The 27,796-nt window shown below is 35.7% G+C and overlaps 1 protein-coding gene across 1 annotated transcript; it reads left to right on the plus strand.

Moving 5' to 3' along the window:
- Nucleotides 1-27,360, plus strand: PI15 (peptidase inhibitor 15). The gene is made up of 6 exons (XM_032421881.1): nt 1-111; nt 658-998; nt 21,996-22,114; nt 23,093-23,225; nt 23,345-23,460; nt 27,128-27,360. The coding sequence occupies exons 2-6, from the start codon at nt 726-728 to the stop codon at nt 27,261-27,263; spliced, it is 777 nt and encodes a 258-aa protein (XP_032277772.1). The 5' UTR covers nt 1-111; nt 658-725; the 3' UTR covers nt 27,264-27,360.
- The last annotated feature ends 436 nt before the right edge of the window (nt 27,361-27,796 follow it).

Below are 27,796 nucleotides of genomic sequence, written 5' to 3' on the forward strand. Positions count from 1 at the left end.
CTCTCTGAGAGCTTGTAATAAGACACACTCTTATAAGAGTTCATGCTACAACCTAGCAAAGAACTTTAAATTTTTGGAAGAACAGTATATTCATTTTGGCATTCTGCAGAGGTAAGCTCTTTAGCTCAACAAGTTTATTTTGCATGCATTGATTTTATACTAGCTCACATTTTTATTTTATTTTATTTTTTTAGAAATGAGATTGACTTATTATAACTTTTTTTTTGTTTGTATTCTATCCCTTGGTGTCCATATATGTCTGGGACACAATATCAGCACATTCTCTGTTGTTACCTGTGATGCATTTTCCTTTCTCACTCTCAAGATTAATTTCAATTCCTAAAGATTTCCCTCTGAAAATATGCACAAATGCATTATGTGGTGCAGGGATTTGGGGCAAATGGTTCACATTCATTTTAGGGTTAGTAGTCATGTTGTTTATTTTTCTCTAGCTATAGGAAGTTTCTTTTAGGAATCTGCCTCATAACACCAAGTGAAATGTATAACAACTACTATAGATTGTTTCCTAGGCGTGAGTTCAACATTTGTTTGAATTTTTCAGAGAAAATCATACCAAGCAATGCTCCCAAATGATGAATTTGTAAATTCATACCCACTGGCCCTTTTTTTTTTTTTTTTTTTTGTCTTTTCTCATAGACCCTAACTCTACCTTTCTGCTTTAAAGCAAAGTAAACTCGGTGGCCTCTCCTTCTCCATCCCTCAAAATGATAGCAGTCTCTGCAGTCAGCAGTGCACTCCTGTTCTCCCTTCTCTGTGAAGCAAGTGCTGTCGTCTTACTCAATTCCACTGACTCATCCCCGCCAACCAATAATTTCACTGATATTGAAGCAGCACTAAAAGCACAACTAGATTCTGCGGATATCCCCAAAGCCAGGCGGAAGCGCTACATTTCGCAGAATGACATGATCGCCATTCTTGATTATCATAATCAAGTTCGGGGCAAGGTGTTCCCACCAGCAGCAAACATGGAATATATGGTAAGAGGAATTTGTTTTCTTTGAGTTCTGAGTGAGGACGCTGGATTTAAATTGTTCGTTGAAGAACCTAAAGAGTGTTTACATGTTAAAGGATATGGAGCTCTGCTATACATTTTAACTTAGGAAAGGTTCTTATATGCCTAGTAGGCTTAAATTTTGTTCCATCATAGAATTAAAGGGGGGGGTCTCATTTTCTTTTGTGTGCTCCATAACCACTGATGGATCAGGTCTTATATAAGAAACAGAGATAAAGAATGGGGTATGTTGACTGACCACATTTGAAAGGTACACTTTTAAAAAAAATATTCACATGGAACTTTTTCTGTGTTTTGTTTATCTAATGGTCATATTTATCAGCTAAAACATTTCTTGAAAATAATTTTTTAAAATTATAGGTTTTGTGTACATGATTTATTCTCTGGGTAGGTGTCTCTTCCCTTTCTTGGACAAAGCTCTTCCTGATGCTAATCTATTTGTGTTCTCAGAGAACATGCTGACTTTTTCCTCTTTGTGATTTAATGCTTTGTCGTTCAGATAAGAGTGAAGCCAGCACACTTGCACACTGTTCCAACTTGCCATGTACACATTCTTTGCTCTTTTAAAAATAGGCACTCTATGTTTAAATCACTCTACTTAGGAAGTAAAAAATAAAACAAAACCCTTGAGTTGGTATTGAAAGGATAGCTGTGTTTTTTAAAGTTACTTTATTTTTTGTTGTGTGTTTATGCAAGGGTCCAGCACCTTCGAAGAGCACAGCTTGGAGTCTGTTTACCAGCCTGGTTTTTCTAAGTTGGGGTGGGGAGGTGGTACCACTAACAACTTTTTATAAATGCCGACCTAAAATCTGGTGTTTCTATCATATTCTAAATTCATCTCTTTTATTTAAATAAGCTTTTTAAGTTTGACTAATTGCAGATGTCAGAGTTAAAGGAAAAATAAAGACTTGCCAAATACAAGAGAGTCATATTTCATAGAAGTACAACTTAGACTCTATGAAAATGCACTTTCCTAAGGAGTTTTCTATAAAGAAAGAGGAAAAGGAGATATAATCAGTCCTGGTGTAGGAATAGCACTATACTTTCATGATTAAGAATATGGGCTTTGGAATCTAAATGCTTGGGTTCAAATCTCAGTCCTGAAATATAACCTGCATAAATGTTTTATTTCATTTTTATCACCACGTATATGAGGATAAACGTAGTACCTGCCACATAGGGTTGTAATCAGGAAAGTATGAGTTGAGGGGTTGAGCACCTAGACCAGAGCCTAGCACAATAGACCTTCAACAAACATTAGCACTTTCTAGAAGGTGATATATTGACATAGAAAAAAGAATAAATAAGTTTTTTTAGTTACCATAAATTAGGAGAGAAATATTCATAAGATTCTATGTGAGATCAGAAAAGTATAATATATAGACTGTGGATTTAGGAAATACTTCCTGGTGCCAATCACATCACTATGCAGACAAAAGTAGGGTCAAGATAGCTGAAGTGTTTTAGAGGCGAGCTCCTCTGAGATCAAACCCTAACACTGCTGCTTACTTTGTGACTTTGTGCAAGTTACTTAATGTGTGTGAGACTTAATTTCCTTATCTTTAAAATGGGAATAATAATATAGATAATAACCAACCAACATATGTGCAATTCACTATTTTAATGATGTTGAAGGCAGAGGGATCATCATGAGTAAAGGTGGGGTACAACACAGTATAAATGGTTGAAAAAGCCACATTTTTCTGCTTGTATTTCCCCCACTGATCAAGAATTCGTTCATTCCACATGCATTGATTTAATTTTTTCCATGTGCCAATGACTTGGCTAATTGTTTCCATAGATGATCTCGTTTGATAGCTCACATTCTCCCTATGAGGTTAAGACTGTGATCTTCATTTTACAAATGAAATCACTTAGACCTAGAAAAGTTGATGACTAGGCCAAGGTGGTATGGACAGTGAATGGTATTAATGGAGTTAGAATTTAGGTCTATGAAATTTCAGTCATTGCTTGTGTTGGGAAGTATCTTTCCATTGGCAAGGTTTATTAAATGCTCTGTTGGGGGAAATCCCTGGAGGTGTCAGGCTATCTTTGTTTCCTCCTTTAAAATGCCAGCTGAAATCCTGTAGTATTCATATTCTATTCTATTATTATTTCTCAAATATAGGAGCTATGATATGATTTATTTTATAAGAACCAAATACAGTGCTGGTTATGTCAGTAGATGATTTATAAATCCTTCTTCACTCAGTAAAGTTAATAAGAAGCAGTAATTGGAACAGTAAGTTCTATAAAATTAAATATGACTATCTCAAATTGTCATGTAAATATTGCATGTAATTCATTTGCACATGTATTTATTCATTTAATATTTATTGAGCATTTACTATATGTCAGGCACTACTCTAAACACTGGGGTTACATTCATGAATAAAATAGACAGTCCTTGACCCCCTGGGTGGGAAACCAGACAATAAACAAGATAAATAAAGTACATAGTACATTAGAAGATGATAAGGTTGTGGAGAAAAATAAAGCAGGTTGTGGTGAGATTGTGAAATTTAATAGGGTGGCCAGGGAAGGCCTCACTAAGAGTGTCCTGGAGAGAGGTGAGGGAGTCCACCACACTGATGGATGAGGGAAGAGCTTCCCAGGTGGAGGGAAGAGCAACGGAAAAGGCCCTGAAGAAGGACAAAACTGATTAGTTTAGTTAGAAAAATGTGCTCAATTTTATGAAATTGTAAGGTAGAAGGACTGTTTGAGTAAATGGAGTCATTGAAATAATTCACATGGATCCCTCATGAAACACTGAAGGAAGTACAACATAGTAGGCCACTTGGAGGTTGGAACACAAATTGTAAATGACTAATCTCTAAGCCAGGTGAAAAATATAGATCTCAATTCACCATTTACCTTTATTTTAACTTGTTCAGCATTGATTTGGATTGTGAGCAGTCTGAAAGTCAGCTCCATTCCTAACCCTTACTATATACCTCAAACACTTAGGACCCTTACCTCACTAGGACCACTAGCCGCGTGTTCAAATCCTCATCAGTGTGTGATAGCAGCCACAGGAGCCTCATCAAAGATGGTCTTCAGCTCAGGGTTTTTGTTAACCATGCTGGCCTGATTTGGGTCTCTTTCACCCACAATTTTTCTCTCTAAACCTTCTTCCCAGGCTGTCTCTTTCCATCTGTCTCTTCCTTAGCTTATTCCATGATTTACAAGCCTGACCTTCAAGTTTCATATCAGAATGCTATGTCCTTTGTTGATATTTTTTTACCCTCACAACCATATTCAATTTCTCCTTCTTTTTTTAGGGGGGGGCAAAGGGAGAGAGAGAATCCTAAGCAGGCTCCACGCCCCCAGGAGGGAGCCCCAGTAGGGAGCCCCAGTAGGGAGGCTCAATCTCACAACCCTGAGATCATGACCTGAGCCAAAATCAGGAGTCTGTCGCTTAACTGACTGAGTCACGCAGGTATCCCATCAATTTCTCCTTCTTTTAACTGCTATAAAGAACACTTCATGTCTGTTATTCTGCTCTCATGATTGTCAAACTTGATCTATACTTATTTATATAGTTCTTTCGAGCTTTCTAGGTGCTGAATTTATGTTTATTCACCTTTGTATCTCTATTTTTTTGAGCCAGTTCTTGAGTATAGGCAGTGATCAACCTTTATTTGATAATTTAGTTGAAGTCCCTATGAACTGTTATATGTTTATAAGTAGCATCAATTTTGATATATATTTTAATGGAAATTTTATTATCATGTATAATGATATTTTACCACATGCACCTAAAGTTTAAAACAAAAAGGTTTTCCTAAATTCTAAAAGAGTCCCTCAAAATTAAATGATTTTAACTCCTTTTAAGTACTTGGTTATGGCAGTGTACCCTTGACTAAATAAAGTAGAGACAATTTGAATTCAGAGTGTTGACATTTATGTTATAGTTGTATAATATTTTCTTTGGATATTTTGTCCATGATTTTAGTAAAAAATACATATTTGAAATATTTAATTTTCTAAACACAGTATCTTTTAAAAAATAATAATAAAATAGATAGGGCTTAAGATATGCAAGTCAAACTTCTTTACTCTTGGCTTCTGTTCCACAATTAGTTTATTGACAAATTTCCAGAGCTCCTTGGACACCAGCTGTTTTTCATTCTTCTAAGGGCAGCTTAAACCATGACTCTAAACCACAAACCATGCTAGTTTCTTAGAATAAGAATTATCCCCTGAAGAATGAAATTACAAGACTCACACATGGAGTAAAATTTGTAAGATATTCCTTGAATTCATGTCAATTGAATAAATTGATTTTAAAAATGTAGAGTTCCCTCCATAAGAGGATGAGATCCATTGATAACAGAAATCTTTGTCTTTAAAGTATAAACAAAACCATAAAAAACAAAACAAACAAGAAAGAAAACACTAAACATATAATTCAGTAGAATACACTGCTGCATAAGGTTGATGTAATCAACGAGGTACAGATAAATACCATGGAGAAATCAAAGAAAGAAGTGATAATCTCTTGTTGGCAAAATCATGAAAGGCTCTTTGGAGGAGGGACATTTGAGATAGATGTTCAGGAAGGGGCAGGGTTGAACGTTATAGCAGATAAAGCAATGCATGCACAAAATCACCAGGAGAAGAAGAGCATAATGTGTTAGCCATATTTTTGAGGAGTTTGAGAAAATACTGAGGATCACTTCATAAAAGGTGATTAGGGAGACTATAGAAGTTTTAGAGTGGCATCAGAGCCACATTTTAGAAAGATGGCCCTAGCAATTGATGGAGTTTAGATTGCCAGTGAAGTTGACTGGGGAAGGGGCAATCACTGAGTTAGTAGTACCACTCCTTTAGGCAAAGTAAGAAGGAGTCAGACCCCTGCACCTACACAGCAACAGGTATGAGCAGCTAACTGAAGCATGGTGCATGAGATAGCAGTCTTCATAGTTGATATACAATGATGGAAAGACAGGTTAGGGACAGTGAAAAGATAATGGTGGGTATGAACTGAACAACTTAAAGATGAAAAGGTGTAATATAATTTCACTAGGTTGATAATATGGCCCATTTCATTTGTTTGGTGTCTGCAAATATTATTTGCAGAGCTAAAAGGATAAGGCTTCCTGGAAAAGAGAAGAATACTAGTTACCAAGTCATGGCAGGTAGTAAAGTAACAGAAAGCATGACTCCAGTGAATGAATGGAGAATAGATTAATCCATCCTTGGAAAGAGCCAATAAACTATTTGCCTACAATAATTTATGACTCAGGAATAATGAAAATGCTGATTTTGTTCATTTAGGCCTCATGTGAAAGAGAATGTAGATGATGTTAAACTCCTTTTTTTTTCTTTATTCAATAGTTGACCAAACACTTGTGATGTCTCTCCTTGTCTTTGTTTTTTTCTTTTTTTTAAATGAAACCATATATTATCCCAAATGGCACATTTCCTCTCATTTGGGAAGGATAACTCAATTTTCTTGTTATAAACATGAGAAATTTGCTGTGTTTAACCTAAATCTTTTCAATGAATGCTTTTATGACTACTAGAAACCCTCCTGAGACCCGTTGCCAGCCAGCGGTGAGCTGAGAAAGACTGCTGACAGGAAGGCATTTCTCCTGCACTTTTGGAACTCCACATTCCTTTTCTCATAGATGTAGAGCCTTTTAAGTGTCTTGGCTTCCAACGGACACTGGGCACATTTTGTAGGAATTTTCTTTCAAGGTGCATGTTGCTTAATATTACTTACTTAGTGTTACTTATATATGAATATTCAACTCTTCATGTATGGAGCCAGCTGAAGGTTGAGAACATTTTCTTTGTGACCATTTTGAATACAGGCTCTAAAGTGCAAATGGAAACGTTAACACAGTATGATTCAGAACCTCACCATTAGGTGGTAGACAGAAAAGCTCTGAATCATATGAAGGCTATAGTGACTATACTTCCTAGTATTACAACACTGCTTTTTTGATGGCAAATGATATTTGGCCACATACAACAGTGTAGAAAAATAAATCTATTGTATTCCTGCTGAGTATTTATAGAACCTAGCATCATATCTGTTCCACAGAGAAGACTCAATAAATATTTGTGGAACACCTGAATGAAGTCTTTTAACATTTTCTGGGCATCTGATGTAAACAATGTGTGGCTATAGTGGTCTGATGGGCAAGAGTCATTCATTATTCAATCAATCATTCCACAATATTTACTCATGTGCCTGGCACTGTGCTGGGAGATTCAATGGGGAGTGGAAAGACACTCTTTTATAGGAAGAACTGTGAGCAGATAAATGCAAAAGCAGTGAGTTGAGTGCTAAAGGAGAAAAAATATAGGGTGCTTTGGGATTACATGAGACATACTTAGCCCAGACTTGGACTTAAGGTATAGAGGTAGGGAAGATGTAGTAGGTATGGTAGGGTGCTCTAAGATGGTAAATAGTACATTGAAGGCAAGGATAAAAATTCAGTATGACTTGGATATCATGTATAAGAGGAAAAAATGGTGTTTGATGAGGCTGGAAAAGGCATGCAAAAACTTGTTTAGTTTTATTATAAAATCAAGGGAAGTTATTGAAGGTTTTAAGCAGGGAAGCTATATAATTAATTTGCATTTCAGAGAGGTTGTCTGGCTACAAGGTGAGGAAAGGACTAGAAAGGGCAGAAATAAAGACCGGGTGAGTGGTCTAGAGGCTGTTTTACTGGTCTGGGTGAGAGATGAATGAACACTCTGACATTGAAGCCTATTGGATTGTGACAAAGTGGAGTTAGGGATCAAGTCAATAAGAGTGAGTGATTTGGAAGTGCCTGGGTGGTACAGTCGGTTAAGCATAAGACTCTTGGTTTTGGCTCAGGTCATGATCTCAGGGTCATGGGATCGAGCCTCATGTCCAGCTCTGTGCTGAGCGTGGAGTCTGCTTGAGATTCTCTCTCCCTCTCCCTCTGCCCCTCCCACTCTTGCATCTCTCTCTAAAATAAATAAGTAACTCTTTTAAAAAATAGGAGTGAGTGATCTACATTATGAAATAAAATGAAGATTGATATGATGACACAACCAAGAAGGATACCTCTGTGATTTGACTAGGACAATTGGGTTTCTCAGAGTTGAAGAACACAAAATCAAGAGCAGGTTTCAGCCACTCCAAGTGGCTGCAGGTTTATCATCCAGGGTACACATCTACAAAGGTTGAAAAAAGTAGCTAGTATGTGGGAGGGAACATTCTTCTACTATAAAATTTTTGGATAGGAATATGCTTCGGTAATCAACATGGACCACTTTTCATAATAGGGGTAGGGTAGTGTCACAGAGACAGCATGGGTGGATGATTTTATGTCTGGGTATCTACTCAAGAATTTTTGCAAGAAAGTTTCATGTATCTTTTTTTTAAGTAAGTGCTGAGGCTTAAATCCACACAAATCCAAATCTGTTTCAGGGGCCTGAGTAGGACCAGGCCCACCTAATTCTTTTGACATGCTCAGGATAAGGCTTTTTGGAAACTAATCAAAGAACTTCAGAATAATAGAGGTTGACTAGTCTGGCTGGTCTGGTGTCCTGAACTTAGCATATCTAAAAAGCATGTACTAGTCAGTGGCCATTAAATAGTTATGAACTTGAGATGTTTAATAGTCTATGAGAATTTCTGAAGAATGGTGTAGGAAGGGGGTAGAGAAAATCAAGACTAACAGCTTAAACTGGTCAAGGAAAATGCTTGGCATAAAATACATCACAGACTGAGGTTTGGAGGCATGGGATTCGAATGTTTCCAGTCTGTGTTACCCATAGTGTCTAAATCAGGTACCAAACATTTTTTTTTTTTTTACATGAATATGGAACAATGCCCAACAAGTTGTGTTTTTAGACTAAACTTTTCATGACTCTTAGAGTTTCACACCACATACTCCAAACTGAAACAGTTGAGAAATGTTGCTTCAGGACACAATATTTTTTTCTCCTAAAAAGTGCATCAAATTCATGTTTCATAATTTCATTGAATATGAACATTCTACCAGATCGGTCTCTGCATTCCAGTGAGATCATGTTTTCAGCAGGCAGTAGGTAGGCAGAAAGGCATCTGAATTCTTCTGACCACGTGGGCAATGGCATGATTTGGAGTATGCATGTGTATCACAGGATAGTTTAACAATCAAGAAATCAGTTTTTAGATTATTGCAACACTGAGTTGGTGAAAAAAATTAGCCACACATGAAAATGTCTTCCTGGCTCATAATTCCAGTATTAAATGGTAGGTGATGGGTATTATATTTCCCTGGGAAGGAGAATTCTTACTAGAATCCATCAAGAAATGATCTTAAAATTTAAAGATAAGACATATAGTAAAGAGGGATTTAAGGAGGGGAATTAATAAGTTTTAAGACATCTAAAATGTTCTCTAATTTTTATCTTTCACTGTCTGATATTACTTCCCCTGGAAGCAAGCTCCTTATTATCTATATACAATTCTGTTTCTGATTATTTAGTTGCTTCAGGGTTTATCTGTTTTCACTTTATCTGATTGCCTGCTTTGTTGAGATTAAAGCTTGGTGTCTCTTAAACTGTAGGCTGCCAGATAACATGATCAAAAGTGCACCTCACACTGCTTCCCATTTTAGGTGGCTTTCTAGTTCGCTTGTCATCACTACCATTCCAGTGCCTGCATCCCCAATGATAATAATGTCTACCATTAAATACACCCTTGTCCTCCTAGGGCTGTGCTAAATACTCTTCAGTCACTATCTTGTTTAACCCTCAGAGAAGTCTTGAGAGATGAGGACAATTTTTCTCATTTAGAAACAGGAAGCTTGGAGCTTGGAGAGCATAAATAACTTCCCCAAAGTCACGCAGCAGGTAAATCAAAATGATGAGAACATAGTTCTTTATGACAACAAAGCCCATGCTTTCCCCTTCATGTGTTCATCTCCTGCTCTTGAGACCACCGGCTAAGGTATTTCTCTACATGCATTTGATCTGAGGACCTCATTGAATATTAGAAAGTATTTCTTCACATGGAATCAAATCTTACTCCCAGTACTCTTTCTATCCTTGGTAACCATATAGGAAAACTCTGCATTGTGATAGTGCCTCAAGTCTTTGAAAGCTGTGAACATTGATGTCTTGGACCCTTAACCTCAAGTCACACAGCTTTTTCTTAGCCTTCAGCCCTTTTGTGTTAAGTAGCTATATATAGCACCTCTTGCATGCAGAGTATTGCCAAAGTAGCCTATCAGGGAACGTTGCAAAAAGATATTTGCCTCCTGAAAATGCTGGAAAAGGTAAGAAGTTGTACTATTAAATAAATAGAAAATCAGTGTACTCCCTCCCACACTTTTTGACCCACACTTTTTCACATACACACATGAATGGTACCCATTAAATTGTTTTGGGAATGGAAGCAGGGTGGCTCTGAGCAAGGAATGCCTTTCATCCTGTTGTCGTCTAGGTTGGGTTCCAATACATGTGTGCTCTTCTTACAGTAAGGTGCTAGAATTTATGTGATCTGACAAGTGCAGAGTAGCAATGACAAATCATTCTCCATTTATTCTACTTCTATGGATGCATCCTAAAGTTAAGTTTGCAAAATTGGTGGGCACCTTCTGCTGATTCGGATCATATTCTCGTATTCTCATGAGTTGCATATTTTAAATACAGGTTCAGTGTCATTATAGTGGAAAGCAATTGCCTTATTTTTTATTTTATTTCATTTTTGTTAACAACATAAAATTCATGATGTTTGACATCAAATAAAAGTATCAGACATATAAGGAAGCAGAAAAATAGAATACATAGCAAAGACATAAATCAGACAATAGAAACATAAATGATGGTATTAGCAGAAAAGAAAGTTTAAAAAGTTATGATAAACATGCTCAAATATTTCAGGGAAAACATGTATATAATGAAGAATTTTCGAATAGCTAAAAGAGTTTTCTAGAGATAAAATATCTGAAGATGCAATATCTGAAATACATATTTCACTGAAGAGTAAATAGTGAATTGGAGATACAACAATAAAAACTATGGAAGGATATCACAGAAATAAAATGGATAGATACATGACAGATGGATAGATAGAGAGATATGATGCGGGAGAGCTAGGTTCTTGTCTCACAGAGTCGAAGAATGAATCTCGTGGACAACAGAAAGTGAGTAAAGTGATAGAAGTTTATTAAGTGAAGATACAGAAAAAGCTCTCAAGTGTGAGAGGGGTCCCGACAGGGTTGCCAGCGAAGGCCTTTAAGGTTGGTTTAAGGTTTCTTTTATAGAAAGCTAACCAGGGAACTTAAATCCTGTTAACATTTCTATTGATATCACCATTGAGCACCTTTAATGGCTTAGTTCCGTTTTAGGGTCTGGTTGGTTATTCCTTGTTGGTCACAGGTGATTATCATAAAAAGACACCCACCCCGCATGCCTAGGGAAGGATCCTTTTTAAATTTTGTATCTTTTTTTTCAAGATTTTAGATCTTCAGAAAGTTCTGTATATGTTTCTCCCACATGTTATTTGTAATATCTCAGGTAATAAAGCCATTTAGAGTTCCCATGGTATCTAAATAAGCACTGTAAATACCATGTTATTTCTGTATTCATATCCATGTACCCACAGAATACATGTTCCTTTCTCCTAAAATTGTAACTTTCAGAGTGAATGATGTTAGCTTATTTGTATAGCAACATACACAACGATATCTCTATCTTTCTCACCAATAATCCTGTCTTCCTTGAATACACAGAACAAATATCCTCATGGAGTTTGGCACCTAGCATCTGTGACAGTGAGACATTTTCATGATAAAATGTTATTTTTAATTTTTATTTAAACTTCAATCAAAAACAGACCAGAGTTTAGAGGAAGGATACTGATATAAGTGCTTATATGTGAAAATTAACAGATGTTAACTATCAGAAATGTCCCCTTCTTCTTAAGCATCTCTTGTGGTGTGGCAGTGGGTAAGTAGGGATGGGAGAGGAGAGGGGCGGCCCAAAGTTCTCTGCAATCAAAATGACTCTCCACCAAAAAAGGCTTTAGATAATTATTTCTAACCTGAAGAGAACAGAACTACTTTGTAAGCACACATTCAAGATCCCCAATCTTAACATTTTGATTTGATAGGTCCAGGATTGGGCTAGGCATCTATCTTCTCGAAAGTTCCCCAGGAGATCCTAGAGTAATTTTCCAGGTGAGAAATTTCTTCAATCATGGTTTAGGACACAAAACTGAGCTGAGGGAAATAATAAAAATATTTAAATCTCTACTTGTTTGTCCAGAGACTATATATTGTACAAATTAATAGGTTAAGCCAAAGGAAGAATTATCCCAGTGGTAATTCTATATTATCACAAAATTTCACTTGAAATTATTCAGCACCTGCTTTCACAAAATATCATGTGGGCACTGTGGGTCTGCAACATGAAACGATGCTCACTTGGGAATATACTTGATTGACTAAGGAGACTTTAAAAGAAGCAAACTTTTAAGTAGCACATGATTCTCCTGGAGCTTTTTAATATAATGCATTATATACATTATATATGTATAATTTGTTATATAATAATGTATTTATATGATGTATTACAGTTTGCAATTATTCATTTATTTGTTTGGTAGTGTTTTTGTTATCTGTCTCTTCCCTAAACTTTTAGAGTTCGTGTTCGCCCTGCTGACTGTTGAATTCACAGTACCCAATGCCTCCCAGTGAATATTCATTTACTGGCTGCCTAGATGAATGCATTACCTAGGGTCCTATTGGTTAATCTGGAAATGTGGGTTTCTTGCATTTTCCACTGTTGAGGATAAAACAGCAGCCCATGTGTGGTAAGTCTGTTATAGGAGGTTTGGGGCAAAGGTGGCTCCAGGGACACTCTTTCCTGCCACCATCAATGGAGATTAGGAGGGGAGATGCCACATCGGTGTGAGTGTAATGGTGAAAATGATACCTTAAACCAGAGTTCATAAACTGTAGGCCCATCAACCATTCTAATTAGGGGGCATATTTAATTTGCTCCACATGATATTGAACTGTACAGAATTTTACATTTTTAAAAATCATTTGCCAAATGTTTAAGTTGCTACATTTCACATGTACATCAGGATTTCCAGATTATCTTCAAGAGAGGAAAGTTCTAGAGACATTGAGCCCACTTCCTACTTGTCAGCAGCTGGTCAGAGAGGAGTAGCTTCTTTGGGTGGGGCAGATTTGTTCATTTCTGAGTCTTTTTTTTTTTTCCATGTAACTGTCCAGAGGTCAAGCACCATCTTACACCCGATACGACTTTATTCATTTTCATTACTAGACCATCCCCCCAACACAGTCATTTGAGTGCGACTATATTTATACAGAACTCTACTATTTCCAAAGCACTTGAGTCAAGTACAGTTTCATAGTGCCCATTTATCCATACATAGATTTAAAGCGCTGGAACTTTCTTTCCTAAACACCAACCGCATTTAAGTACTCTTACTTCAAAATCTGAATGTATTATCTTTTATCCATACACTCATTAATTTACATATTAAGGCTTCATAGATATGAAACACTCCTTCAGGTAGGAGTCTCTTGCAATAACCCAGATAACAAATGATGTTGGCTTTGACTGAGGGGGTAGCAATAGCAGTGATGAGCAGTGGTTGTATTCTGAATGTACAGTATTTTGAAGGTAGGATCGACAAGATTTGCTGATGGAGCAGATCAAGATTATGAAGCAAAGAAAGAGTAAAGATGACCACTTAGATTTTTGGCCTGAGCAACCACAACAGCAGTTGGTAAATTTCTTCTGTAAAGGATCAAATAGTAAATACGGCATATGTTGCAACTACTCAACTCTGCTTTTGTAGCACAGCAGGATCCATAGACAATATAACAGGCACTGGGACAGATTTGGTGGTCCCTGAATGAGAAGATGGGCAATGCCATTCACTGGTAGAAGGAACACTACAGGAGTAGCTGGTGAGGGACTAGGGAGTGGAGTGGGGTTATGAATATCTGGAGCTCAATTTGGGGTATGCTAAGTAGAGGCTTAAAGTAGGTAGGTGGAGAAAGTAGTCTGGAACTCAACTGAGTGGTCTAGAGATAAAATTTGGAACAATACCACCAGCATATAAATGGTATTTCAATCTGTGAGACTGGATGAGATTACCTAAGCAGTGAATATAGATGAAACAAAGGGGGGGGGGAAGAGAAATGGATGTGGCCTGAGTCCTGAGGACCCTCCAGCACATAGGTTGGAGAGATGAGGAGGAATCAGCAAGCATAAGCACAAGCAGCAACCAGAAATAATCAGGGCAAGTGTAGGGTCATGAAACCAAGAGATGGGTGTGTGTCCAGGAAGAGCAGGTGGTCGGTCAGGCATGCCAAACACTACCGATAGAACAAGTAAGACAGTGACCAGGAAATGACCACTGATGACATTGATAAGAGCAGTTTGGGTGGAGTGGAGGTGGGGTGGGGAGTCTGCCGGTGTGGACTCAAGAGAGAAGGGAAACAGAGAAATTGGGAATTCTCAGTTAAGACACTTCTCAGGGAATTTCATTGTAAGAGAAAGGAGAGAATGATGCAGTAATCGGAAGATGAAAAGGGGTCAAGAGAGGCCTTTTTCTGTTTGTTGTTTAATAAATTTATGTCATTGGCAATGATTCCCTCTAAAAAAATGTCCACTTTACCTCATGTCTTTATAGAAATTTTCCTTTCCCGCCTACATGAAAGGTAGCACTCATCTTACCTGAGGGAAGTCTTCATTATCTTCTTTTAAGCATTTAAAAAATGCTTTGGACCCTACTTTGGTATTTTGTAGTGTAATGTGTTCCCATATTTTGAAGTTATTTTTGAGACTTGAGGGAATTTTTTTTTATCAAGTTCCTTTAACTATCTACTGCTCCTATAAAGTAGAATCAATTTCATTAGTCTAATCAATGCCCAGAATTTCCCATTTGAAGACCTTTTCTCTTCTTCTGCTCTACCCCACCCGACCTCACCCCATCCCTCTCTAGCCTTACCAAAGCTCATTCCCACCCTCCTGTCTGGTTTAACACTGGATCTGGTGTATTCCGCTTTCAGTGTCCTTTATTGGCCATTTTACAGGCATTTCTACCTAATGGGGACAAACCAACCAATTTCAAATCAGAGCCACAATCGTGCCTGTGAAGCATTTTTAAAGCTTTTGGCTGCCCTCAGAGGAAATAATTTCGTCGTCACTTAATTTCTTTGTAATGGTTCTTTCTCACTTTTGTAAATCAGTACTCCTTTTCCAATTTGACTAACCCAGGAAAAGATCAAACAGTCTTAGCTAACTTACTTCTTTAAAACTTCCAAGCCTGTCTATCTAAATTGACTTTACTTTTTATCAGAATATACAAGAAACAACAACATAAATGTCCAAAAAAATACATGTCTATGGGGCATGCCAAACTGTCTCCAATGGCATTGTTACCACAGTGTCCGTGAAAATAACCAATTTAGAAATGTGTCTCTAAAAATTCAAAGTGTGATCTTTTAATTTTTAGCATTTTATGTCTTTGAAGATAGTATCCATGAGCAGAATAGATTTTCTAAGAAGCCAAAATTAATATTCCTTGTTTTTCCTTAATTTAGTTGTAAACACATTTGTTTAATATTTATTACCAGCAGATTTAATTAATTAAATTTCCTAAGCTGCATGTATACATTTAATTTATTCATATATTAAAGTGTCTTTTTTAAAGATTATTTATTTATTTAAGAGAGAGAGATAGGGAGAGACAGCATGAGTGGGGTGGGGGTAGGGGAAGAGGGAGAAGCAGGCTCCCCACTGAGCAGGGAGACCATGGGGATCAATCCTAGGACCTTGAGATCGAGACCTGAGCAGAAGGTAGATGCTCAACCGACTGAGCCACCCAGGCGCCCCTTAAAGAGTCTTAAAAGTCTAAGAAATATGACCTTACTGATATGAGGAATTCTTAATCTCAGGAAACAAACTGAGGGTTGCTGGAGTGGTGGGGGGTGGGAGGGATGGGGTGGCTGGGTGATAGATATTGGGGAGGGTGTGTGCTATGGTGAGCACTGTGAATTGTGCAAGTGTTGAATCACAGATCTGTTCCTCTGAAACAAATAATACAATATATGTTAAAAAAAAAAAAAAGAAGATAGCAGGAGGGGAAGAATGAAGGGGGGGAAATCGGAGGGGGAGACGAACCATGAGAGACGATGGACTCTGAAAAACAAACTGAGGGTTCTAGAGGGGAGGGAGGTGGGAGGATGGGTTAGCCTGGTGATGGGTATTAAGAGGGCACGTTCTGCAGGGAGCACTGGGTGTTATACACAAACAATGAATCATGGAACACTACATCAAAAACTAATGATGTATGGTGATTAACATAACAATAAAAAATTTTAAAAAAAGAAAAAAGTCTAAGAAATACAGTGACTCTTATTTTAAATTTTGCAGTACTATCTTAAAACTTTAAGATTTTCTTGTAATTTTCAACTTAAAATCTCAAGTTAAATGATTACTCACTGATATGCTTATGTTGAAATTACAAGGCTAACCTGTTGCTTTAATAGGCATATTTTCTTAACCATTACTAATTTTAATATCAAGTGCACACAGGTTCCTCAGCCAGAAATTCTTTTCTAATACCTTAAATTCTATTCTTTCAAACACTCCTACATTTAAATCTTATGTGTGGAATTAGAAGATGTTACCCATTTTTTAAAAAAGCACTATTTCAATGTTGAGGATGTATTCCCAGGAATTTTTAGGGTTGCCTTCTAGTCTGAGTACATTTCTTGTCCAAGATGTTGACTGGGATTTAAGATGGGTGCTTCAGATGTCAATGTGCTTCATGATTCTGGCTGTCACTGTGTTGTGGATACCAAAACTTATGGATGGCTGGCAAAACAACCTCATCCCTGGGCTGGATTATATCACTATCCAATTCTTCTGTCTGCTTATGAAAGTCAGCGAACTTCTCCCATACTGCAACATTCTTTGATTTGATTTGGTATTTCTTTGGCTCAAGCTCTAAACACTACTAAACCTGGTGAGAATCTACATTCTTTTCATACCCCTCCTATTTCTTGGAGCCACAACTCTTCTAGATATTTAAATGATATCAGCTTGAATTTTGGATATCTCTCAGGGCTTAGTCCAGCTATGTGGTTTTCACAGACAAGATGCTAACTTTTATTTACAAGTAGAATAGTTCATGGTGAACATTTTAGTACAAAGATAAATCAATCCTTTTATAAGCTGACCAACTAAATGGCTCTAATAACAAGGATTGTAAGAAAACCATTTGGGGCAATAGGGCACAGCTACAATCATATGCATGCTCTGACACTGTTTTAAGCCATCTTTATTTTGTGAACTATCCAATTTAATCATAATATCTCAGTTCTAGTGTGTCCTGTAAATGTTTTTGGGTATCCATGAATAATATTCCTAATTTTTGCCTCACTTTTAGGAGGCAAGATCAAATTTTAAGTGTTTACAACTAAATTTTTTGCACACTCATCTTACCTATTTAGAAGGGCAGAAACCAGAAATACAGAATGTTCAAGCTGGTTGAATAAAAACTAAGTATCAGATATTTAGTTTTCCAACAAAAGGTAAGAAATAGTATGTTGCATATTTACTAGACATTCCATAGGATACACATGTGTGCCCTTTTCTGTTGTTATATTTGTAGGATCCAATATTAAAATTGTTTCTGAGCACCTGGGTGGCGAGTCAGTTAAGTGTCTGCCTTAGGCTCACGTCATGATCCCTGGGTGCTGGGATCGAGTCCCACATCAGGCTCCCTGCTCTGCTGTTCTCTCTGTCTCTGTTTCTCTGTCCTCTGTCAAATAAATAAATAAAATCATTTTAAAAATAAAATAAAATAAAATAATTTCAAGTAAATGCTACACATACTCAGAAAAGTTCAGCAGATAGATTGCCCATCAAGCATCCAGAAATATATACATTAAGTTAAATGTTTAAACAATTTACGTCTTCATTTTCTGAACTTTATAAGTTGTAAAAATTCTTTCACATGGTTGTGCTGGCCACATTCATTGCAATTTAGAGCTTCTGGATAGGAAAAAATAGATCATATTGAACCACTCCTTACAGCCCCCAATTTTTTGTTGAAATCTCTTATTGTTTTTAAATAAAGTTATCATTGCTTGTTATTTTCAAACCTCAAAGACCTCTCATCATATTAATAAATTTAAATACCGCTGGATATTAAATAATATATCCATTTTCTCCTGGAAATTATAACCAATGGAGAAAGACAGATAGCAAATACAGATCTTAACTTTACCAGTAGATGTGATTGATGTAATTCCTAAATTTCAGAGCTCCCTACTCAAGCTGGATCTTCCTCTCTCTATAGGATGAGTGTGAGTCTTGCTTGAAGACAAAGAGGCAAGAAAGAGTATAGCACCTTTGACTTCCCCTGCAGTGGGTATCAAAGGGACAGTGGACCATGTCTCCCACGGGGAGTCAAAATGGCCAGCTCTGGCTGGGGGGGTGGGGGGGTAGGGGGGCAGGGTACATAGCCTGTGCCCATCAGTCTCTCTAGCATCTTCCTTCAGGAACATAGAGACACACAGAAATCCCTCCCATCAGTACCCTAAAAGTAAACATGGAGAGAGAAAGAAAGTGATTATCCCTTCTCCTCCCTAACCATCTTCCCCCAAATTTTCATTGTAATATTTATACATAGAAACTCATGCCTAAAAATGTCTAAATACATTGTCTTCTTATCAAAATCCCTTATCATCATTAACAAGGTATGTTCATGTAAGATATTTTTCAGGCATGAACTTTTTGGTTTATCTTTTTTTTTTTTAATGACCAACATTTTAATAAAGTAGAAATGCTTTTAACCATATATAAAAGATTAATCCATATATCCAAACTGATGTTTTGAGTAGAAATATTTCAGATAAATATAGATTGAGATCTAAATACAACTCTATATCAATCTATCAATCTATATCATATATGTACAATAAATAGTTTATCTTTGTGACATATACAATATTAAGTTTTAAAATACATGAATGAGTATAAAGATAGAATTATATATGCTAAATTACTTCTAAATTCTTAACAGCTTTAAATATTGTTAATTATTTTGAAAAGAATCTAGTTTTATTCTCTCTATGGAATGGAAAGGGCTAGGATTGAGCAAGTTATAAGCCAATATAATATACATCTTACTGGCTTTGATGATGGTGCTACTCAGGTATATTAAATCATGAGACGTGAAGATGAAAGGGACCCTAGAAATGACCTTATCCAATCTTATTTTACAGATGAGTTAAGTGGGAGAAAGAATACTTGACTTTCTTCAGTCACAGACGATCATAGCAGTAGAATTAGGGTTAGAACACGAGATTTTTATTTTCAGGTCAGTGTTATCTGTGCCATGCTCTGCTTATATTTTAGGATAAGACTATAATAAAGTGTTTTTAGCAGTTGTTGATCTGAGTATACATTGTAGTTCAATATGTAAATAATACTTAGATGCATTTTTTTCCCCAATTGATTACAATTAATTAAGAACCTATCAGGGGACATAATTTTTTGATGCCATTTAATCTGGAATTCCTTTGTGAATTAATTATACTATTTTGTACTTCAGTGAACTGTAATCCATATTTCATAAATCCATATTTCATTGAAAAACATCAAAAGAATAAATACTAGATAAATCCACTATCAGCCAAATACTTTTTTTTGAAGATTTTATTTATTTATTTATTTATTTTAGAGAGAGGGAGAGAAAGAGAGTGGGGGAGAGCGGCAGTGGGGGGAGAGGGACAAGCAGACTCCCCATCGAGTGTGGAGCCTGACTTGGAGCTTGATGTCAAAACCCTAAGATCATGACCTGAGCTGAAATCAAGAGTCCCATGCTCAACCAACTGAGCTACCCAGGCACCCCAATGCTTTTAAAAGTTAATTCCAGTCCTTGGATATTATGACTTTTATTATAAATTTATTTTGTACTGTTGACACTTTGCCCAAATTTTTACAGCTAAAACAAAGGAGAAGTTTGAAGCAATAATTCATAAAATTTATGTCTGACCTAAGTAACTATGAAAACTGTAGTACAACATCTCTTATGATAGAGTGTTTTCCATTTTTGATACTGCATTTAACATTGATTACTCACTGATTAAAATGGCATTATGTAATGTTTTGCCACATTTAATTGGCAGATGATATTCTGGATAACTAAGAAAAGTGTGTCTTGCTATAGCTCCTTAAGAAGATGTGGCCATTGTCACCATAGAATTTAGATAATTCTCATTTTATACAACTTTATAAGTTTATTTTAATGTAATTCTAGATGAATATATGTAAGATGACTTTGTTTTCCTAATTTAAAACAACTTCGGAGTAACTAACAAATTTCTGTTGAAGGTGGCTGCCATGGCCTCATGGGAAGAAAGTGTCTCTGGATGAGTTCATCTATTATTTTGATTTTTGCCTGTTTTATTTAAAATCACTAAAATAATTTCTCTTCCCTTAAATACATTGTTATCTTAAATAAATATATGAATCCCATCATCCTTGTGGAAAATTAAGCCTCTCACTGTTGTAGTCAAGCAGTCTCATGAGTTTGCTTGAAAGCTTATAACTCAAGGCCATCAACCCTAATGTAGGTGAGTCTTGCTTAGCTCCATACAACCTGGTAGAGGAGAAAGTCCCCAAAGAATGATAAAATAAGGGAGACTATGAAAAACAGGAAAACAATGATCAGTAGAAAAACATCTATGCCATTTCCTGTAGGGAGCTCCATGTGAATTTGAGTAATTATAAAATTGGCACTTACTTTTTCATGTAAGTTTTTACCTTCTAAAATATAGTACTGTCTAGTCAAAATTTGAACAATTTTTTCAGATTGCTGGAATAATATTTAAATAACTTAGGAAATAATGTCATGATACAAACTACAAACTTCAATTAAAACCATTCCATATAAGAGAAAAATACTTCACTAAATTATATTTTTACTAGGGAAAAATTTTGAATGCAGTTTTTTTATATTGATTCACAAGAATTGTAAATATTCTCTATTTTGAGTTTTTGTACCTTGAAACTTGTTATAAAATAGATTACCATTTTAGGTTGATTTATTATTGACAGGTTCACAAATGCTTGGCTTCATTTCCCCATACAGCTTTAGAGATGAAAATGTCAATCTATATGGTAACTAATATAAATATCTATTAAATCTAAGGCTCATTCAAATTTTGTCCCACAGTTTCTCAATTAAAGAAGGGTTATTATACATCAATACACCCTTATCAATTTAAACACCTTCCTTTTTTGAGAACAATTACTATTTTTCTTAATTTATTAATTGAACCATAATATGCTATATTTTCATAGAAGTTGTATGTAGCATAGTCAAATTATTCTTTATCATAATTCGTTTCTAGTTCATAACCCACTAAAATTTAATTCTCATATTATTATTATTACTACCAAAGATTAAAATGCTATAAAATATGAAGGCTCCTTGGGAATTACTATACTACAATATAGTTTGACCTATATATAATGTTAGACGTTATTAATTTTGGTAAATCAATTTGAATAAATAATTTGATATTAGTTTTAAGATATATTAATAGCATGGCTCCTCATTGCTAGGAAGATGACCTCTAGGAAAATCAGTTCACTTGGGTGGGTTAAAAATTCAGTAGTCAGTATGAGGTGTCTCCAAGTTACATCTAGATGTGGTACTTTTGTTAGCCTATCCTTTACTAAAACTAATGTTTGGACTTGGGATTTGGATGACACTGTAAAAACAGCAATGTTTTCTGTGATATAATCATATTATATTATAGAACTTTTAATATCAATGGTCTAAATTTGCTTTCTTTAGTTAAAATAGTCTAAGGAACCAGAATTGAAAGAACTTTAGGAAATAGTAGTACCATTTCTTCCTCTTACTTTTGTCAGTTACTAGCAAAACTGGTAAAGCTGAAGGTTTTTTTCCCCTTCACAGGTTTGGGATGAAAATCTTGCAAAATCTGCAGAGGCTTGGGCAGCTACTTGCATTTGGGACCATGGACCTTCTTATTTACTGAGGTTTTTGGGCCAAAATCTATCTGTACGAACTGGAAGGTAGGAAGCAGTTTCACTGATACTGCTCATCCACACATTTTATTACTTATGGATCCCAAGGGGGAGTGACACCATTTTCAATTAATATCAGCAAATATTTATTGAGTGCTCACTATGTGTCAGGCAATGATGCTTGGCCTGTGACTGTTTCAGATGTCTTCAAGGATTATTTAATTGGTTAAAAGGTCCTAATAAGACCAGTTTCCCCTTTCACCCTTGGAACACCCTCTCTTAGCCTGTATTCTTCACTTACCTCACAGAATCTTTGAAAGGATTCTCCCACCTCAGGGAAATTTTTTCAATGTGGCAGAAGCCATTTTTGTGTTTGTGCAACTTTCCCATGATTACATATATCTATATTTATATATGTCTCTGTGTGTTATATATTTACATATATATGTACACACACACACACACACACACATATGCAAAGTATGTGCAACTATGGGAAAGGACCTTTCCAGTGATAGGATAATTTTTCCACCACTGAGGAATGTCATCATCCAACATTCCAAAGACCCATTCTCTTCCATATACAGGAGAAAAATCAGGTGTGCCTGATTTTCCTATTAAAATAAAAGTGATTCAAGTTTAAGGGAAAAAAACACACTGAGTTCTAGCATCACAACTACAACTTGTATATCTAATTTTTAATTGTGTACATGATTCTGGTGGAGAAATTTTTGACAAGATAAAACAAGATAAAGATGAAGATTCCTGAAATATTTGTATTTCTCTTTTTGAAACAACCAGACATATACTTAAACGAATATAGACTCACTTGCTTTAGTCCCGGGCATTTTCATGCTTGGCCCTACTTGGAGGAATAGGTGATGATGGTAATTGTGAGGTATGGATTTGCTCTTGAGTCATCATGAATAATCTGCAAAAAGAACTATTAACTTACAACTTAACATGAGTCCACTATAAATTACCACTGCTGTACTCTAAGTTCTCATTGTTTTTCTTGGTATCTAGATATCGCTCTATTCTCCAGTTGGTCAAGCCATGGTATGATGAAGTGAAAGATTATGCTTTTCCATACCCTCAGGATTGCAACCCCAGATGTCCTATGAGATGTTTTGGCCCCATGTGCACACATTATACCCAGGTTATTTCAATTGTCTTGTTAATTTTGATTCATAGTTTTAAAAATGCTCTTACTATTTTGGGGAATATGCATTTTCTTATCTTTAACTTCAATAATGAGGTATTGGTTTATTTTTGCAGATGGTTTGGGCCACCTCCAATCGGATAGGATGTGCAATTCATACTTGCCAAAACATGAATGTCTGGGGAGCTGTGTGGCGACGTGCAGTTTACCTGGTATGCAACTATGCCCCAAAGTAAGTACTAGGCTGGATTCTACTTCCTGGAACCTCTAATGATATTAAATATCTCCAGTCTGGTAGTTATTTTAGTGTGAATAAGATTTAATTACAATAACCTCTAATCCTCAAATCTCCCCTGACTTCATATACCTGAAAAATAATGAGATGAATAGTTATTTTTCACAAAGACAAACATTTTGGGCTAAAATTGTGGGCAAAACAATTTGAGATATGGAGATTCACTAAATTCCCTTCACCTATTTTTAGTCATGATAATTGCAAAATAAACACTGTACTTTCAGGCTTTTGATAGTTCTATAAAAGTTATCAGAAAAGAATCTTGTAGGGAATTTTTCAACACTGCAATATTCTCATCTATCAGTACTAGAATGTTGGCTTATTTTTTTCACTGGGAAAGCAAAACACAGTCCTTCTTCCTTTCTTTTAAAAGTAAAACTAAAAATTATAGTTTACTAATTTTATAGAAGGCTAAGGAGTCATTCACTGCCAGAAGGGAAAATTTAAATGCTGTGACTTCCTTTTAAATTAGAGCTTGGCCATGATTTAAGTTTCATTATTGAAAATTTAAAATTTTCTTATTAGGGGTGCCTGGGTGGCTCAATTGATTTAGAGTCCCCCTCTCTTGATTTCGGCTCAGGTCATGATCTCAGGGTGGGACTCTGCTCCGCAGTGAGTCTGAGATTAGCTCTGTCCCTCTACTTCTGCCCTCTCCCCCTGCCCCATCGCTCTCTCTCTTTCTCTGTCTCTATCTCAAATAAATAAATCTTAAAAAAAATAAAAATAAAACGAAATTTTTTCACTAGTTCCATTTTATGGCATATATATTGTGAAAATTGATCAGACTATAAAATATAGCCATATTTATAAATATTCTTGATGAGTATAAATAAGCATTTGTTAACATTTGATAAAATGCCTTCCTGATAACAGTAACTCTTGAGATGATAAAATGTTCCAATATTTATCCATGAGTCTGTTCCCATTTGGAGCAAATAGCAAAATGTGCAAAGGATTTATGACATTCTTGGTGTCTTCCAAAGTAAGTCCCAAACAAAGATTTTTTCCAGCTTTGCCAATATGGGGAGGGAATGAGAAAACGTTTCACAAATAACTGCATTACTCATTTATATGGTAGTATGCCAGGGGCAGTGTTTTTGCAAAGTTAGAAAAATAGCAATTTTCCCCATGGTCCCCCTTCATAATTATTAGAATAATGAGGTTTGGAAAGTAGAATGTGTCTGCATTACAAAAAGCATTAAAATTGTGCATTTGTTTGATATTTTCAGTTTCACACTTTATATTTTCCTATTAAGCCTTTACCCTTCTTCCTGACATAAATAGGCCAAGTAGTACTCAGATGGTGAAAGGGATTTTTATTTCATTTGTTTTTAAGCACTGATTCAAATTTTCTAATATTATTGATGAGATACCTGATTGCTTCATATGAAAGATTAAGATATTGTGTTAATATACTTTATTTCCTGTAAAAAAGAACCATTATTTTGAAACTTAGGCAATGAAAAAATTTTTAAATCTTGACTGACATTTGAGTGTGAATTTTCCAATGCCAATATAAAATTATCTCAAGCCTGTTTTTTAGGGGGAAAAAGAGAGAGATGGAGAGAGGGAGGGAGGCAGGGAGGGAGAATTTAATTAGATGGAATAGAACAAAAAATGGAAGGATGAATAATATAAGTTTATTAGTTGACTGATTTACTTTTGAATGTAATTATCCTCTATTTAGTAAAAATCTGTGATTTATGTAAAAGTTTATAATGTAATATGTAATACATTTTACGTATAATAAAATTGTATTTCTAAGTTTATGTTACCAAAAATATGTGCTGTGTAATTTCAAAAGGTTATGTAGAATAAATAGAAAAATATGAAATTAAAATAGCATAGGCTGGGCCCATATACACTTATAGCTTTGGATAAAGATATAGAGAGAAATAAGGTTATTAATATAGAATAGGAGAGATTAGGATAAAGGAGTGAGCTACACTCATAAGAGAATGGGCCTCCTTGAGTGATTTGGAGTAAGCATGTGTCATTATCCAAATTATACCTGAGAAAGCTTATCCAGAGGGCAGAGTATACAATAAACTGAATAGAGATGGATACTCTTGGAATCTGATGACATTTTGTAATATGAATCAGTAATCAGCATGTTTTTCATTTTTATAGATAAATTTTCCTCTATAAATATTTTATAGATCAAAGCCTGAATTTTTATAAAGATTTTACTTATGTATTTTTTTTTTTAATTTATTTGAGAGAGAGTGAGAGAGAACAAGCAGGGGGAGCTGCAGAGGGAGAGGGAGAGGGAGAAGCAGGCTTCCCGCTGAGCAAGGAGCCCGATGTGGAACTCGATTCCAGGACCCTGGGATCATGACTTCAGCTGAAGGCAGATGCTTAATCGATTGAGCCACCCAGGCGCCCCAAAGCCTGAATTTTTAACTGACTGATTTAAGCAGATATTTTACGTAGATACACTTTAAGAGTCACTTCTTGGGCTTCTTGAGGTCTTAAAGAAGATGAGAACCACCTGTTTCATATTTTAGCCTCTTACCTACTGTTGTCTTATTTTCGACCCTGACTTTTTACTACTGACAACCAAATTTCCTCCTGACCATTCAATTTCCTTCAAAATGCTGGCTATGTTGCTATTTCTTAATACCAATCACCATGTTATTGAAAATACATCTATTACCTTCTCCCTCATAATTGAACAGTAAGGCATTGTGGCTATTTCCAACTATTGTAAATGATGAATTTGATGTATTATTATGATCATGGCCATCAATACAGATAAAAATATCGACAACACAAAATAATTTAGTTTAATGTATTTAGCATTATCAAAAAACAAATAGTATTACTAAAAACAAAAGCTATGAGTTTACACATAGGTAAAGGTTTTGAAATCACCTTTGTTTCCCTGAGCCCTTAGTCTCTTACCATGACAACTTATGGCAACTTCTTGCTTATTTCATCATTTGTAAGCCTCCTAGAAAATACTAAGTACATGTAAATATTACCATCCTTAGCATTAGCAGGAGTTTTAAAAAGGGGAATGTGTCCTGCCAACGTACTCTAGAAGGCAGTTATAGGGCAGAGACAGATGCGGTGACTGAATGAGCATCAAGCCTGACATCATGTGACTAATTCTGTCACCATTCATTGTAGTGCTTCATGTCTTATCTGTAAATTAAGATAATATTAACTGTTGCAGAGAGAAATATTTAAAAAGTAAGATATATAAAATAATAAGTTACTGTATAAATAAGAAGTGGAGGGGTGCTTGGGTGGCTCAGTGGGTTAAGCATCTGCCTTCAGCTCAGGTCATGGTCTCAGGGTCCTGGGATCCAGCCTGGGGCTCCCTGCTCCGTAGGGAGTCTACTTCTCCCTCTCCCTCTGTGCACCCCCCCCAACTCATGCTCTCTCACACGGTCTCTCCCTCTCTCAAATAAATAAATAAAATCTTAAAAACAGAAAAAAATGGATATAATTTTCAGTGCCTTTCTAAACTGACAAACTTCTCAAAAAGATAATTACATGTCAATCCATGTGATCATGTGCTTAAGGACAATCAAATTTCTTTAAATGGGCACTAATGTAACATTAATATTATCTTTGTACTTTTTTTTCTTCTTTCTAGGGGCAATTGGATTGGAGAAGCACCCTATAAAGTAGGGGTACCATGTTCAGCTTGCCCTCCAAGTTATGGAGGATCTTGTACTGACAATCTTTGTTTTCCAGGAGTAACGTCAAACTACCTATACTGGTTTAAATAGGCTTATCTTTTCGTCCAGGAAATAGAATGGTTTCTGGGAATCATAGGCATATATATATATTGAGTTTTGCACATATTATACATATTTTATAATAATCTTGTTTTCCTTTTATTATTCATTGTATAAATTAGTGTTTGTCTAGTATGTTTGTTTCATCTTTGAGGTAATCAAAACATCCATTTCTATCTTCTGACCTCTAAGCCCAAGTTAAAATGTTGTCTATGTAGTATTGACATAGTTGATGCATCCAATTCTAAAACTTGCTTCCCAAAGGAATTATGTTACACTTGTGAGGAATCAAATATATATTTGACCTGTAATTTATGGGTGTGCATGTAGATACATATACATATATGTGTATGTATATATACATGCACAAACATATAATAGAGGATGTAACACAGAGAATAATGTGATTCAATAGTTAACTTGAGGGAAATTTAAAAATATACTATTCTGAAATATATATGAGGTGGTGGGACATCTTCAGCACCCATTTCTATAATACCTACAAAGTGATAATTTGCGAAATA

The sequence above is a fragment of the Phoca vitulina genome, unplaced genomic scaffold (genome assembly GCF_004348235.1).
Source record: "Phoca vitulina isolate PV1807 unplaced genomic scaffold, GSC_HSeal_1.0 scaffold25, whole genome shotgun sequence".
NCBI lineage: Eukaryota > Metazoa > Chordata > Mammalia > Carnivora > Phocidae > Phoca > Phoca vitulina.

Bases quoted from the DNA above. Each gene is read 5' to 3' on its own strand.
- PI15 (XM_032421881.1), top strand. From the start codon at position 726: ATGATAGCAGTCTCTGCAGTCAGCAGTGCACTCCTGTTCTCCCTTCTC. The intron at 22,115-23,092 runs GTAGGAAGCAGT...CTTGGTATCTAG, and splicing joins CTATCTGTACGAACTGGAAG to ATATCGCTCTATTCTCCAGT. The intron at 23,461-27,127 runs GTAAGTACTAGG...TCTTCTTTCTAG, and splicing joins GTATGCAACTATGCCCCAAA to GGGCAATTGGATTGGAGAAG.